Source organism: Ambystoma mexicanum, chromosome 13 (assembly GCF_040938575.1).
Source record: "Ambystoma mexicanum isolate Mex_15411 chromosome 13, UKY_AmexF1_1, whole genome shotgun sequence".
Classification (NCBI taxonomy): Eukaryota; Metazoa; Chordata; class Amphibia; order Caudata; family Ambystomatidae; genus Ambystoma; species Ambystoma mexicanum.
The window spans coordinates 652,467,660-652,484,523 of NC_090938.1; the positions used below are offsets into that span (position 1 = coordinate 652,467,660).

Below are 16,864 nucleotides of genomic sequence, written 5' to 3' on the forward strand. Positions count from 1 at the left end.
TGATCACAGAGAAAGAGTGGTCACAGCAGCAAAGCTGCATTTACTAATGTGGCCTCACTTTCCCTATGCTCTTGTCTGCTAAACAAGGCCCCCTTGGCAGATGGCACATCCAACAGTGCAAGACCATGACTGCGCTGCACTTGCTTATGGCAGCCTTTCCAAATCAGATTGAAAAGCACCCTTAACGGTATAAATGGTATACCGGTATAAACAATGTGACGGTTATTATTGTTCAATTAAGTTGTTCACGGTATCGTTAACGGTATACCGTTATACCATTACATCACTAGTCTGTCCCTCACAGGTGCCAAACCATATAGTGTTCCCTATCTATGCCTAAGGAAAAAAGGAACTACATGTGTATATTAGAGACCTCTGAGCATTAATGCATAAACATGGTGGCTGGTGTACGGCACTGGGACAATCACTCCCTTACTGGTGGTACATTGGGTGCAAGAGAGGTAGTGCTCATGACACAGCTCATGCACATGTACATCATGCTCTTATTCTAAAGCACAAAGTACTTGTGAATCTTGATTTTGCAACAACTCTTTAATAAATTAACATTTCTTTACAGAAGCAGTGAGATATCCAAGACCAGTCTACGGACATCAATACACCCTGTTCCATCTCAGTATTATAACCTAGTATCAAAATGGTCAGATAATCCACTAAAATGACTGCACTGATGAAAGGACAGAGCTCAATTGGCAGGGGCACAGAGCTCCATTCTGGGTGAAGTCATAAGGTGGATCTGAAGGCAGTGTCCTTTGATTTCTCAGGGCAGTGCCCTGGGGATGGCCAAGAGAAGTTCTTTGCGATTGCAGAAAAAGGGGCGACAGGTGGGCAAGGCGTTCTCAGTGTGGGGGCTCTGAGGAAGACTGCAGAAGGGTGCTCTTCGAGGCATCTTAAAACAGGACTGCAATGATCCATGGGATGGTGGAGGGCACAAATCAGTTCTTTGGCATAGTCACACTGCAGAGATTTGTTGGGTCGGCAGTCACAATGGGGCTCTGCAAGGTCACATGGAAGAGGCTCTAGTGCTCATAAGAGGATGTTGGTAAAGGAGATGTCACAGGGCACTGATCAGTGATCGTGAGACAGGCCAGAGCGTTTGGTGGGTCACAGTTGTTGTTCTGACTTGTTAGAGGGCGGTACCCATGAGGTTCACTGGGCGGTTGTTGTATCGCTTGCTGATGTCAGTCTCAATCTGAAAAGGAAACATGACAGAATCAGATATGTGTCTTGTTTTTGACATACGATTGTTTTAAAAATGTTGCTTTCCGTGCACCACACTAAATTCTTGTGCAATGTGATTCAAGTGAAAGGGGTGAGCTTTGCATTCCCAATTTAGCATTGCAAAGCGCACTTTTTAGATGTTTTAACCAATTGGGGAGATATACATTTAATTGTATATTTTTCCTTTTTCTATTGCAAAAGGCTTCAAACATGATGCATGTGCATTGTGATTTTTTGAACTATAAAACTTTTGAATAAAAATATTCACCTACCGGACATATAAATGGGTTGGGTGCTTTTATTGTAGTGTATGACTGAATCATATGAATTTGTTTTGTTTAGAAATTACAAGCAAATGTCTATATTTAACAAACTAATTTACACACCTGAACAGAGCCTTGAGAAATGGCCATGCTATGCACCAAACAGTGGTCCTGATGAAGGTGTAAGCACAAATAAGAGGCGGGTTCGATGAAACTTGAGTCGACTAGTTTTTTAACAATTGTGTCAATCCATGAAGATTAGGTGATGAACTCACGTTCTTTGCTTTGTGATTAATATTTGTGTACATATACCATTGTTGTATTTTCTTATAACAATATTTTAATTACGACATATATCACTGGTGAATAGTGCTGTTTTTCTATGATCATTTTGTTCTTTCAATTAATGTTTCTCTATTTTGTGTTAATGACGTAGTCTTAGTGCTGTTACATAACTTATAAATGGATGAAAAGTTAACAGTACAAATTGTTGAATTACAATATTTTAGTATTTTTCATTAAATAATTACATTAATTTGTTCTGTTTTATTACATACTTCATTAGTAACACATGGTCCATATTTGTGTGCGATTTTGCAAAATACTGTCCATTTAAAAAAATGTATTGTGATAAATGGGGGCGGGGGGTTCCCACCGGAGTGTCTAAGGGAACGTCTTTTGCTTTGGTTATATTCACCCTGCTTCCCACAGAGGTTACTGAAACATTAGGGGTTCACCCTGACCTTGGTGGCATGGTGTTTGGTGGTGGCATGGGGAAATGTGCAGTAGCAAAACACTACAGTATAAGAGGCGAGGGCCTTAGGGGTCACTAAGTCGAACAAAGAGTCCTACTAGAGGGAAGGGAGCAGCTCCATCTAGACCTCGGCACAGGGCAAAAGTCCTAGAGATACTGATCTCTGGAGTAGCAACTGTGCTCCCAGAGCGGACTGCTTCCACTGGACACCACGCCTACTCTGAGCCAGGTGCCCAGGTAAACTGGGTTAACAACACAAAGAGAGAGGGCCTATTAAATGCACCGCCAAAATACACCAGCGCCACAGGTCAACCACTCTGCGGATGTCAGGAATTTTCCATTGCACTACCGGCTGGAGCTTCCTTGGGTATCCCAGAACACAGACTACCAAAAATCAAAATGTGCACTTCTGTGAGTTTATGCGGCTTCCTACAGACCTGGTATCGCTCTGCCCCTTGCTCTCGCCCTATTCCGTTCTGGAAGGCCATGCTGTATCGTGGGAATGAAGCATAAGGAAAATTCCTCCTTGGATGCCAGCTTTTTTCCATGTTCTGAGATCAAGTGCTGGAGCATTCCCTTAATGAGCAGGCATTGGGAAAGCATGCTTGAACCTCACGTTTGAAAAAAGAAACCAGCATTTCGAAAATGGTCTCTTGGAATCTGCTTTTCTATTCCTCTTTGCAGTTCTGATTAGTTCTGGAGGCCTATGCGGCTTCAGCAGATCTCTACCATGCACCCCCTAAATAGTTTGTAGTGTAAACCTTTGTTACCTTCAGTCTGCCACCGTTCTTCTATGTTTCCCTATATTATTTTTGCTTTTGCATACCCGTGCCTCGGGTCAACTACAATTCTAACCTTTCTACTTCCAATCACTTTCTAGCATGACATTTTCCTGTAGTTACTGAGTGCTTTGATTATGCTACATGTTTACTGTTAGCATATTCCTGTGCCAGTGTGGTACTGCCTGCCTCTGCCTATTCCAGTGCCGGCTGGGCTCTGTTTGCTTCTGCCCACCCTGCCATGGCATAGTCAATTTCTGTGTTACCATATCACAGTATTTCTCCCCTTGCCTGGTTTTGTGATTGTGCTATGTTTGCAGCATTCCCTGTCCCAAGTATTTATGCCTTAATCGACTTTTCCCTGTAATTCACACTTCTGTTTTCCTGAGCTAGCTTCTTGCATCTTACCACTGTTTAGCCTCTTGTCTCTACCCCTAACACCTCTGTTCTGCTCATATGCTCGGTAATCGTAGGATTGTGTTTAACTCGCATTCTCCCTTTTCTCTCCAAATATGCAGGTTCCTTTCTGCTGGAAGCCCTCGTTACCCTTAGTAGCCCAATTCACAAAAAATGCTGGGTGAACCTCTGTAACAGTAATCAGAAGAATTTCTATCCAATAGGTTATCTTCATAAATTTAGAAAACATTCACTCATTGTGGTACATTCCCTTTAATCCTGGTAATAACGTGTATGTGTGTTGGCCACCCTTTTATCTTATTTTCTGGTCTGCAGATACGATGCTCTTTGCTGACTTTGACTATACTCCACTTTCTATGGAATTGTTGTGCCTACTGGTTTGAACCTTGCTATCATAACATTCTATGTAGCATCTCAAAGATGACTCTTGAATTTAGCCATTCCACTGTCGCTCCTAGGAGTGAAGACCCTTAGTTTATTGCAGCAGAAGGCCACATGCCAATGTATAGTGTATTCGGCTCTTGTGGGTCTTTGTCACTAGCATAAAAATGAGGATAGAGGTGGGTGAGGGTTATGGTTATAGTAACAAACACAGTAAGACTGGCCACATGGCACCTACCAGTTTTTGGAGCTCCTTGGTTCTTTGTAGTAGCAGGTCCAGTCGAGGTTCCAGGGCTCTCTGCTCCTCTAGGGCCTCTTGCCTTCGCCGCACCATCAGCTCCTTCTTCGCCTCTAACAGCTCAGCTTGCTTCAGCCATTGCCGCAGGCGCTCACAAACACGGTCCACATACCTGCACAGAGAGAAATGCAGGAGTCGCCTGTCACAGTCACAGTCTGTATCCCATCTGCCTTCTCTAGGGTACATGTATACAACCTCTCCTATTCCACTAGTATTTCCACTCCTCCATCCTCTGGAGAGAGGAGCTTCATTCTGAAATGACCTCAGGAGAGCTGAAGATGTACAAAGCGGCAGTGGCAGATGGCAGACCTGGCAGAGTGGAAGAGCAAAGCAATCTCTTGCCAATAAACTGGCCGGTACACAAATTAACGGCCAGGACAATTCATACTGTCTATTCACAACAAAAGCGTCACAGAAAAGACATTTCAATAGAGAACAAAGGAGCACTGCGATTGTTTGAGACGCCATGCTAGAAACACTCTGCCAAAGAGAGAATATCTGAGCAGTATAGCCACGAGCCAGGCCAGATCAGCCATTTGTGCTCTGCTAAGGGTACAAAAAAGTAAACATTGAATACAATTGTTCCTTTTAGCTGTGCATGACCCTTTATATCGGTCAGCCAGTCTAGCCCATGTGTCCTTGGGGTTATTCAAATCCCACAATCTCCCTTGACAAAGTGGCTTTCAACTAATAGATTTATGCATGCTACAGATATTTCACCTTTACCCACTCCAGTTTGCAAGGTAAGGTACTTCAGAGGTCCCCATACATAACAGGCCTTCCTTACGCTACCAAATGTGTATCAAACAGTGAAGACCGACACAAGTGATCACAGTTCAAGGGTGTTGACTGAAGTTCAATGGGTTGGGTGAATGCCTATCTAACCCTACATCTAAGGACGGGAGCAAGCTACAACCATCCAAGTAAAAATAACACAGTTCTAGTGGTGTCTTGTCAAAATAAAAAGGGCCTATACTAATAGAACCGGTTTATGGTGAAAAGGTCGAATTTAAAAAAGTCGAATGTCAAAATCTCGTAAAAAAAAAAAAAAAAAATCGAAAAAAAGTCGAATTTTTTTATGACGTTTTTTATTCGAAATGTGGGGGGTTCCCCCCCAAACCCCCCCCTTTTTTTTTTACCCTTTCTTTTATTCCCGGACCCCAAAATAAATATATAATTAAAAAAGAGGGAATTCGACTTTTTTTTTTCGAGATTTATTTTTCGAGATTATGGTCATTCGACTTTTTTTGTGGAGATTTTGACTGGATACCAATAGAACCTATTGCCAATCCTTACTTCTAAATACAAATGGTGTGGGAAAATGATGTATGCAAAAAAAGAGTGTTCAAGAAACAATATATCAGGACAGATGAGTAATAAGCGCCCCTTCCCCACATGTTTCAGCAAGGGACAAGGCATCACACTTGAGCTTGGAACACTGTGGTGTCTCCCTAACTGGTCCCCGGGGGTCTGTAATCCAGGTGACCAGGACACGGCCATCGTTTTTGGATCCAGTTCCTGGGGTTGGACCAGTGAGGGAGGATCACCTGGATCTGTTTTCTTCGGGGAGTGGAAGTGGGACACCGACAGGTGAGACCCGGTATACCCCTTCTTTCAACACCTTTTCCCCATCCTACCAGGTAGGACATTTAAAACCACTGCTCCCTCCCCCTTTCCGACACGAACACTTTTGCAGATTATGAAGGACAACAGACTAACACTCGAGCCATTCACCTGAAATGTCTCAACACCAGGTTCATGCAAAGTCAGGCTATTGACCAGAACCGCACACACTGGACGGCCCTTTCTCTTCCCCACAGGGATAAAAGGTGGAGCACAAGAGCACACTATGATCAAGGCAGACTGCACGTCCAGGAAGCTAAGTCAGCACGGCAGTTCAAGAGGAGACACATACCAAGAGGGTGACAAGGAGAGAAGCGAACTTGCCATTTCCGACCAAGGACCGGGAACCCTCCGCAGGCGGAATCGTAACACCGCGAACAACAGTCAGCGTGTGTTGCAGCAGATGTCAACGGGACACGGGACCCTCCTCCGCTGATAACCAAGCCGGGGAGAAACACTCGTCACTGTGGTACCAACCTTGACTCCAAAGAGAAAGAAAGCCAAGCGGTTCATCACAGCCGGTGAGTCGAGGGGAGAGTCGATAAGCAACCAAACTGTGTTGAACGAAAAGTAGCAACCGGCTAATTGAACTGTGAAAAGCTAAAAGAACTTTTGATGAGAAAAGGGGGAAAACCGGCAACAGAGGAGTCCAGCACCACGTGGCTGCTCACTTAGGAAACTCTGGGCGATTACCCGATTGTTGAAACTACGATAACCAGAAGGTCTTGGGAAAGGCGAGAAGGGGGTCAAAGTGCTCATACAGGGGTCTTGTAAAATCCTCTGCACAGTCGAAAGTCTTTGCCCGACAGATGATTGTGAAGTTAAGGGAAGTGAATCCCGCAACATAAGGATTAAATGAGAAAGGCACAATTGACAAGATTGGCAAGAGTGAACCCGAAAGAGAGATGCAGATAAAACGGGGTGAAGTCTAAAGTCCCGAAATACAGTGCGTTGACAAGAGTGAACCTGGCCGAGGGATGTCCACAGTAAACTGTTTAGAAAGACATTAAGATTTGTGAAGAACAAAGAAGGTTGTGTTGAAAGCCATAGTGAACCTGGCGGAGGGAGGTTGACAATTCAAAAGGGTCCGAGTCCGAAAGAGGGGGATCCTGGGGTGAAAGACATCACCCAATGTAGCTGCGAAAAAGATCTCTTTGTTTATTATTTGAATACATCAGGCCCACAGCGGCAAGAAACTTTTTAATAGAAAAGAGACATAACCACCAAGTGCCCAGATTGCTGAAAACAGACCTGTTAGCTCGTGCTGGGAAAGCTCGAGCATGTGCTGTGCTCCAAAGTCCCACCTTGTCCAGTGCTGAAAATGTGGGAAAGGGAGACCCCAAGTACCGCATCCTGACTTATTATTTGTGAACACTTCCTTCTTTCTTGAGAAGATTATCCCACACTTCTTTTGTATTTAGCGTAAGGATTGGCAATAGGTTTTTCTTAGTATAGGCCCTTTTAATTCGACACAACATCTCTAGGACTGCCTTTGATGGTCGAAGCTTGCTCCCATCTTAGATTTAGGTTTAGATTAGGCGTTTTTCCAACCTACCTTTGCAGTTTAATAAACACCCTTGAACTGTGATCACTTGTGTCTGTCTTTACTGTTGCCACCATGAGTTCCTTATAAAACACTCTAGTTTCTTTGAGCACCAGGATGCAGTTAAAAAATGAAATAGGATCTTCTGCGATAAAGTGTCTCGTACTCCACAAGTCTCTCAAAAGTTCGCTGTCCTTTGTTTTCATATATAACATTCACTTTGGGTCTCCCTCAGCCGGGCTCGGACCCTCTTCTTACACAATGGGCCTCATTACATTGTTGCCTGTCCAGAACCAAGGCTGCTGGTAAGGTCACTGGCACCCTTGTATCCGGACCGGCAACCTACATGTTTGCCTGCCGGAGCCACTGTGCCCGACAGGTCTGACCCTGCAACAAACATATCGGCGCCTGACTTCCCGGCCACCGGACTCGCAATGAGCCAGTTGCACCGGGAAGTCAGGTGCTGGTAAATTTTTACGGGTCCAGCGGCAACCCACCGGTAGCACCGCTGGGTTACCGCCTGTTAGGGAGAATTCTCAGAAATTTGCTAATTCCTCTCTACCTTAGAGACCCACAGCACCTTTGCTGGATTTTGAGGCTTTGATTTTTTAACCTGGAGAGAGTGAGACCTTTTTCCCACTCTCTCATGTATTTTTCTGTGATTTAAACTCTGTGTTTCTTTTCGTGTTTGGAGTCTGACAAACTCCATAGGCATCCTTTTACATTGTCACACACAGCACATTCAGTGCTGTGGCACAGGGAAGTCTTTTAGATTTCCCAAAGGTTTAAATACCTTCTCTTGGATAAACTACTGTTTTCAAGAGCAGTAAAGTGAAATTGAGTTTACTTACATTTGTAACTTTTTAGACCCAGCACACACTATCTTACAATAGGGTGCTGGAGGGGTTACTTAGTATCCCATTTTTCTAACTTCTCATGTAACATTTTTATGTTACCCTTTCTACAATTAATGGCTGGTGGCAGTGGTTTACTTCTTACTACCGTTGTGTTTTTTACCACGGGCTGCGCTTGCAGCTGCAGTGAAGCACCGTAGGGTGCCATTTTTGTCAAAATGGCCCGGTCTTCTTTTTTCGCTATTTCTTATTGTTAAGGTCCTTTTTGAAATTTACATCAGCAGGCCAAACCTGGTTTGGTCCTTCTGTTCGTTTTGTCTTTGGTGGGATTCACGAGTGAAGCCTGCTTCTGGCTCCAGTATGTCTGGCAGGGGCAGGAAGTGAGGCGGTGCTTGAAACTCCCTGTGCTTAATCCCCTTGGTTACAGGAATGCACCCAAAGGTGATTGGCTGGCTGGCTGTCCGGCAAGGAGAGCCACCCTGCTGTTTTGACTGGCAGCTAGGCTGGAAGGAATGGGAGAAGCCTGCATCAAAGGCAAGTCTTTTTGGCTTGGAAGGCAGAGTCGACCACTGGACGAAGGAATCCGAGGAAGAACTTGGAAGAGATGCCTGCTGCAACTCCTGGACTGTTGGTTTGCCGGGTGAAGCCCTGCTGCTGTGTTGAAGCTCAGAATTCGCCTTGACTAGAGAAGCCTTGCAAGGATGACTTCTACCCTTGAGTTGGTGGGACCAATCAACTCCAAAGTGAACTCGTCTGAACATCCTCTCGGAGCTGGCTGTACGTCCTTGTTGCTGCAAGAACCAAAGTGCCAGGGAGAGGAACACCAGATTCGGAGGGCATCACTTTTAAGCTGGCCAAGAGATCCAGGAAGATCCTCCGGACTCCCAGGAAGCTGGACTGGCCGAGCCTGAGCCACCTCAACAGAGTGCTGGACCCCAGATGCAAGGAAATCCCATCTCGACAGTCAGAAACCGCGGTGGTGCTATTTGCACTAGACGCAAGGAGGTGTAACACAGAAGTGCCACTTGTTTGAAGATTGCCGGTTGCTGTCGGTGACCGTCCCGTTGCAGTGCAGGAGTCCCCAGAAGTCCTCCCTCTTGTCCCCACGACTGAGGCCCAGGCACACCTGGATCTGCAGAGCTGCACAGGAACAGAAGTCATCTGCTACACATTTTCTTCAAACCAAAGATACTGTACAGTCTAAGAGAACTTACCTCTTGTTGTGTCGCCTTACTTGTTCTCAGTTGAGACTTGTCTTGGTTGCTCTGTAGAGTTGCTTGCATCTTCTACCACTCACATGCCTAACAGCTTATGGTCCTACATTGATCCTTATTTTCTACAAAGACTTCTAAAACATTGTCCAAGACTTTTACCTACCTGAAAGAAGTGCTTCAGCTTACCTGGACTTTTGCCCAATTGACTTTGACTTTGGCCTAGCCTGGCTCCCTGAATGACTCTTCTCTCCTCTGACATTGTGTTGCACCTGTCCGTCCAGGAAGGGGTTAACTTACTCTGCATTGGGGGGTTCAAAAGTACTTACCTGCTTAAGAGTATTTGTGATCTCTTGGTTATTCTAATAACCCTTTTCTTTGACACTCATCTAAGTAATGCTCTAAATGCAACAGTAATATATTAATGGCCACAGTGCCCTAGCTATTTAAGTCACCTGAAGGTGTAGGGTGTGTCTGTGTGCCATCCCCAATTGGTATTTGCTGATTTAGAAAAACTAAGATTGTGTATTTTGAAGTGTATTTGTGTGTTGCTATTATATTCCTCCCTTCTGAGGAAGGCTTATTCAAACTGACTGTTAAATAAAAAATTATTTAATCAAGAAACCTTGAGGCTTAGTGTTTATTTGGATACTTGTCACTGTGAATCTTTGTGTAACTACCCTCCTACTCACATTGACCCCTCTTGAGATAAGCCTGGCTGCTCAACCACACTACCAACCTATGTAGTACAGACTTATACCAAGTTTGGGTTCCTATTATAAGAGGCTGAGGTTGTTATAGTGCACCCAAAGGGTACCACCCCAAATCTTTACCTAACACTGGCGGACCCGTAATGAGGCCCAATGTCTCAACGGGTCTCCCTCGATCGGGCTCAGACCCCTTTTGGACAACTCAATGGCACAAGAGGTCTCCCTCGATCTGGCTCGGACCAACTTGTAACTTGCAACCCCAATAAGCCTCCCTTAGCTGGGCTCGGCCTTGGTAGGGGTCACTCTAATGAGTAGTTCACTTATATAGAAGACTTTAGATTGTGCAAAGGATTCTTCTCAGACCCTCGCATGGCCATTTCGTTTTTCTCATATCAGATTTTCATCTGCAATGTTGCTATTCAAATATCAAAGTTTTGCTGCTTTGTTTCTTTGTAAGACACCTTTCACCAGAGACCTTCGATTGTGCACCCACGTGGTGCCGGACCACTCTACAAACTTGTATCTTTTGTCTCTTTCATAAAATGTTCAATACACTTATCAGCTTTCCATATTTTACTTTCGTCCTTCATCAACCGCTTCAACATTTGCTCTCTGAGGATACATTGTCGCCGCTCGTAACCTTCATTTAAACACAGACCGGCCTCATACAGTTCCTCCCGACTTAGCGGCTGTGTTGAAAGTTCCGCTTTCGGCTTTGATCCGGGAGCCAAGGACGATACCACAGCAGCTGCTGTTCCTCCATGACTCGGCCAGTTATGCAGGAGGGCCCTGGGTATCTCAGACACACACAATAGGATTCTCTTGCTTTACGTCCTGGCTTTACACGTGCTGCTTTCAAATCCTCAAGAGTAGAACGATCACTCATCAAAAAGCTCAAGGGTATCTCCCTCCTTTCTCTTTTCTCGACCTGTCATCTTTCTCCATCTAATCATCAGTGGCCTGGAAGAAACTGCTCCTTAGTGTGCTCTGCCTTGCTCATGGTGTGCGCTCATGCTCCGCCTTTTATCCGTATGGGGAAGTTCAATGGAGATCAGTTGCGTTAACAGCGATTGCCTGATGCTGCCTGACCATGATGGGACATGTCCAGTACATTGTTTGGGTACTAGTCTGTTTTCTCCCAGAACGGGCTGTCTGGTTAACAGTGTTTGTGAAGGGAAGGGAGTGGTGGGGATTTACAGTCCCCAGATATCCTACCTGGTAGGAAGGCTCAAAGGAATTATAGGGGCAGGGATACCACATCTCGCCACAAGGTCTCCCACTCCCTGAGGATCCCTCGCCAAGGTGATCCTGCCGCACTGGTCCAACCCCAGTATCTGGATCCAAAGGTGATGGCTGTGCCCTGGTCACTTGAGAGAGATCCCCGGGGACTAGCGGGTGAGACAGTCTGGCTTCTCACAGTAGCCAAAGTCTTATTTAAGGAACTTTAGTTACAAACCTATGGACCTAAATGTGTATATATATCTAGCATAGAAGACATTGTGATACACAAGCGCAACTGAAATATGGCATTTTGGACATTCAAGTTCCGTGGAACAGAAGAGGAGCCAAGATGGCGCATGGGCTGGCCATGCCTCTGTGAAGCTCCCGGCAGCGTGTCCCAGGAGGAGGCCCATGAGTGAATATGGGCACTAAAATTAGCGAGACAAGAGTCGGATGGTGGGCAAAGCTCCCCAGAGTGAGCAGAAGGGGACTCCAGGTCACCATTTTGGCAGCTGAATGAAGATGGACTGCACCACTTTGAAGTCACTTGGGGCTCCCGGTGACACTGGGTGAAGCGTAGAGGAACTACCATCCTTATACGGAGCCTGCGGCAAGTATCTGGCACTAAGCCTGGAAGGCGAGAACACGGCAGAAGAAAGAACGAAACAGATACGCAACGTGAGGAGCCGAAATAGAGAGGCAGCGAGATAACGGGGTGAATATCGGTTGCCTGCCTCTTCCAGGATGAGCGAGGCTGGCACAACAAATAGAGGACCAGCAGGGAAGTGAGCAGGCGAGCAACAGTGGCCCGGCATGGTGAAAAGCGGGTGCAGTAAGTCATATGAGCCTCCAGAGTGCTAAGCCAATAAGACGGCGTAGCAAGCGAGTGCAGTGTTTACTGCAGATGGTCATAACCGATGGGCCGGAATTATGAAACCTGCAATGTTTAGCAAATTATACCCCTACGGCAGCGATTTGGAGTGCATTTTTGGTCATTAAGCCCAGTATGCTGTCCCGAGACCTGGTCTAGTGAGGACGATCTGCCTTGATGTAATGTTGAGCACGGTGGAAGAGTGACTACTGTGGAGGCTGGTTGTCATGGTGGCTTGTCATTTATAAAGAAGGGGGACACAAGAGTGTTGTGCGAGCAAGGAAGGCAGGCAGATTGAAAGTCAAGTGGGCCCACGTTGCACACCAGTACTTGGGGCAAAGAAAGATCGAAGCCGCTACAGATTAAAAAAGCTACAAAAGGTGTCACAAAAGCATCATAAGGGCAGCATAGATAGATTTGTCCATGGTGGCCTCAGAAGGGATCCCCCAACCATGGCGGCAAGCCGAGAAGAGCATGACGTTACTTAGAGTGGGGGTACTGCGTTGGCATTCACAAAAGAGGACTTGAAGGAGTGCCTGCAGAGCCTTCAAGACAATCTGACTCCAGAAATGGCAGAACTGAAAGAGGGAGTCGCAAAGAGCATAGGTGGCTTGAGGAAATCACTTGGAGGCAGAGTGAATGATGTGGAGCAGGCTTTATGGGAAATATGCAAGCAGATACCCAAAACCACCTCAGAAATGGAGAAACTTCACCAGAAAGTGTTGACGCTTGATGACAAATGTAAGGACCTTGAAAACAAGTCACGACGAGACAACATCAGAATTAAATTCCTGCAAGAGTGAACTGAAGGTGAGAGTTTGGAAGATTTCTTGCGAGAAACCTTTGCGCAATTGTTCCCAGATGACCCCTCGATATGCTTAAGCCAGACATAGCACACACAGATGGTCCTTTCCAACAGGCGCAGCGTAAGTTGAAACCGAGGGATGTCCTCTTTAAGCCACAATCATACATGCTCAAAGAGAAGATGCTGCTGGAGGCTGGAATTAAAGGCAGGATCGAGTTTAGAGGCCCACAAGTTCAACATTTCCAGGATGTTTTCGGTGCAAAGCGGCAGAGAAGGAGGTTAGTCAGACCGATAACAGAGAAGCTGGGGAGAGAAAGAGTGCTATATAGGTGGACTTACCCAAGTGGCATACAATTAGAATGGAGCAACCAACAACATCTGGTCAGATCATTGGAGGAAGGTTGCAAGATACTTAATATTGCATTGCCTGCTCAGGCGCTGGAAGGAAGTCCCACCCCTAGCGCTGTGGAAGAAACCTCTAATTGGAAGACTAAGACAACCAAACCCTGAAGAAACCGCAAAGCACCCTGATATAATTTGTTATTAGCCGCAAACTGTCACCAAGAAGCAAGGCACTGTCTAAAGTAGTCTTGGCAAGGAAGGGATGGGGTTCCGGGCCCAGAACAGGTGGTGACTAAGCAGCGACTTCGGGTATATATGAACACCATCTGACTGTTGAACGATAACTGGGGCCCCTTAGGGGAGGAACGCTATGTTGGAGCATTTACAGACAGGTCTAGGCGTGGATCCTGTGAAGGATAGAGGGATCCATAGACCTGTGGTTAAGGTTATGTATTAAAGTTGGGGAAGAGGGAAGGGGGGTTGGAGGGTGGTCTGGCCGCAGGGAATAGAGGTGCTTGGAGGTGGAGAACAAGAGAAAGGGTTTCGATATAAGAAATTATGCAAATTATGTCCCTAAATGTTAGAGGTCTTAACTCCCCAGTGAAGAGAATGAGGCTATTTCAGTTTTTAAGTGATAAAAATAATGACATAGCTCTTGTGCAAGAAACTCATTTATTGCAAAGAGACTGGAGACTTATGCGCAAGAGGATGTATTGTACCCAGTTTTTTGCCTCTACAACAGTAAAGAAAGGGGGGCAGTACTAAGCAAAAGAGCACTAGGCCCGGTGATAGAGGACTCCACTGACCTGGAAGGTAGATATGTGATGGTCAACTGTAAAAGTGGGCAGTACTAACTGACCATAGCATCAATCTATGCTCCTAACACAGCACAGGGAGTTCATGCTGCAGCTGACCCAGAAAATTACTGGTTTTGCCAAGGGTGAGACGATTACTGCGGGTGACCTGAATATGCTTATGAACAATCTCCTTGATCACTTTGAGAGGATAAAAGCACAGGGTGCACAGGCTTCAGTGAAGCTCCAGAAAGAGTTAGGTAGTCTAGGGGATATCTGGAGAGACATGCATGTTGATTTATGAGACTATTCCTTTTTTTCTCATGTCCACAGGGTTTACACAAGAATTGATTATAAATTGCTAGCACAGACCTTACGAGGGAGAGTGTCAGAGGTATCAATGGGAGCTTATACTATGTCGGACCACGCCCGGTGATACTTCACCTGAACTTGGATTCTCTGAAAGCGCCAGAAAGAATCTGGATCCTCCCTCGTCATCTCTTGCGTGACCCAGTAATAAGGAAGGAGACGGGGGAGCAGATAAGTGACTACTTTAGAGAATACTTGCCAGACGATACGTGACATAATAATGTGTGGGATGCCTTCAATGTGGTAGTCAGAGGTACATTCTTGTCCTTGGGCTTTCATTTGGCCAACGTGAGAATGTTGGAGAGAGAAAAGCGGGTCTCTGAAATTACTCAGGAAAATGACAGTGTTAAGGGGCCAAATGAACACCTTGGATAAGAAAAGGCCAGAACGCGCCCAGCTTAACCTGATGCGGGTGTTCTTTGAAAAATCCAATAAAGCGTACATACTATTGGCCCAGGCATTAAAGGCTAAGAGAAACAGGGAACTGATTAGAGCGGTCAGGGACCCGAAGGGGGAGCTAGTGTACAATTCGGACGGTGTTGTGGAGGTCTTCCAATCATTTTATGAGAGATTATATGCAGAAGACAAGGTAGAAGATTCCTGTCAAACTTATGTCAAGGGGGCGGCATTGCGGTAAGTTACTGATCAGCAGCGGGCAATGCTGGAGGGTCCTATAATGGCAGAGGAAATTGTGCAGCAATCAAATCCCTGAAATCGAACAAAGCGCTGGGCCCGGGCAGCCTGACGAGCCAATTCTATAAACCTTTCACGGGTGATTTGATAAAGTCGTTAGTGCTTATTCAAACATTTTTTGGAGTAAGGGGAAATAACTGAAACAATGAATCAAGTGATTATAAGTGTGATTCACAAACATGGCAAAGATCCTGAAAGCTGTGGATCGTATCACCCAATCGCCCTCCTAACTAACTGATGAGAAGATCTTTGCAAAAATACTAGCAACAAGGCTGGAAGGAGTTCTTCCAGACCTAATGCACTCAGACCAGACGGTTTTCGTAATGGGACGCTAAACATTTGATAACAATAGGAAATTATAGAACTCAATAAACAATACTGTACAGTTCAGTAAGGCTCAAGCGCGGCTTTCAGCCCTAGACGCAAAGAAGTCTTTTGACAAGGTAAACTGGGCATTTCTCAAAGAGTAGCTAGTGGCAGGGCTGCCCAATCTCGTACTTACTTTTCACAATGGTAATGGAGCCATTGGCGAGGAGAGTACAAGCGCTCCTTGACATACAAGGGATCCGGTTCGGGGTAGCAGAGCACACACTGGTGGTGTTTGCAGACAATGTTATATCGTTAAAGGGTCCGCTCACCTCCCTAGCGGCCATCCAGGATGAGTTATCCGTTTATAGGTTGGCATAAGGTTTTAAAGCAAACCTCGAGAAGTCAGAGATTTTGAACGTAACCAACCCACCACAGACTTGTGTGCATCTCCAGGAGATGCTCCCATTCAGATGGACAAAGGGCAGTATCATATATTTGGAGGTGCGCTTGTCTGCCAACCCAGACAAGTTATACGATCTCAATGATCCCAAACTACTAGCAAAAATTAGAGAACACATGAAGAGGTGGAGTAAGCTTACCATTTCATTGTTTGGACGGATTAACGCTATAAAAATTAACATACTCCCCCCCACCTCTATTTTTTCCAGGATCTCCCAGTAACCATCCCTAGTCGGGTGCTTTCAACGCTGAAAAGGGAGGTAACATCCTTTATTTGGAAAGGGAGAAGAAGCAGATTAGCTAGGTCTGCTATAGTAGCAGAGAGATCTAAATGTGGGCGGTAGGCGCCCGATTTCCGGAGTACTAGAGGGCAGCTCAGGTGCGAATTGTGCGAGAGTGGTGCCAGGTTGAGTCAACTAAGAAGTGGTGGGGAAGGATACGGCTGTGGGTGGCATTCTGGTTTGGAGAATACTTTAGCTCCCCAGGCACCAGAGGCCGCAGTCAGTCTATATGAACTCAATAACCAGGGCAAGCTTTGAAACTTAGGACAAAGTAGCTCTAAGTCGCAACCCAACTATGTTCCTCTCTCCTTTGACCCCGATCCACAATAAGCAGAGCACAAACTGTGATGGTTGGTGCATATCAGACATGTTCAAGGGAGGAGTGATCAAGTCATTCATAGACTGCAAACAAGCAGGTTGAGGGAACAGGATAGATTCCAGTGCTGTCAGCTATGACACTGGGTAATGAGTAAAGTAAAAAGAGGCGGCCATGAGACCATTGGCACCTTTTGAGAAATTTGTGACAGGGTCATTAACCATGAAAGGGCTAATTTCAACTATGTACCGTATCTTGCGTAATTTCAGAGTAAAGAGAAGATGGGCTTATACGAACGCCTTGTAGGCAAATTACAGAGATGGAGTGGAAGG

The 16,864-nt window shown here is 45.7% G+C and overlaps 1 protein-coding gene across 3 annotated transcripts in view; it reads right to left on the reverse strand.

The window, feature by feature from the left end:
* Positions 1-533: 533 nt before the first annotated feature.
* Positions 534-16,864, reverse strand: part of CDK5RAP3 (CDK5 regulatory subunit associated protein 3) — a 189,169-nt gene continuing 172,838 nt past the window's right edge. For 2 of the 3 annotated variants that reach the window (XM_069634634.1, XM_069634636.1), the window contains exons 13-14: positions 4,072-4,243; positions 534-1,210 (exon numbers count right to left, since the gene is read on the reverse strand). In XM_069634634.1, coding sequence (XP_069490735.1) covers positions 1,145-1,210; positions 4,072-4,243 — 238 coding nt within the window. In that variant the 3' untranslated portion in view covers positions 534-1,144. The remainder of the gene's footprint in view (positions 1,211-4,071; positions 4,244-16,864) is intronic. The other variant, XM_069634635.1, reaches the window with a different exon arrangement.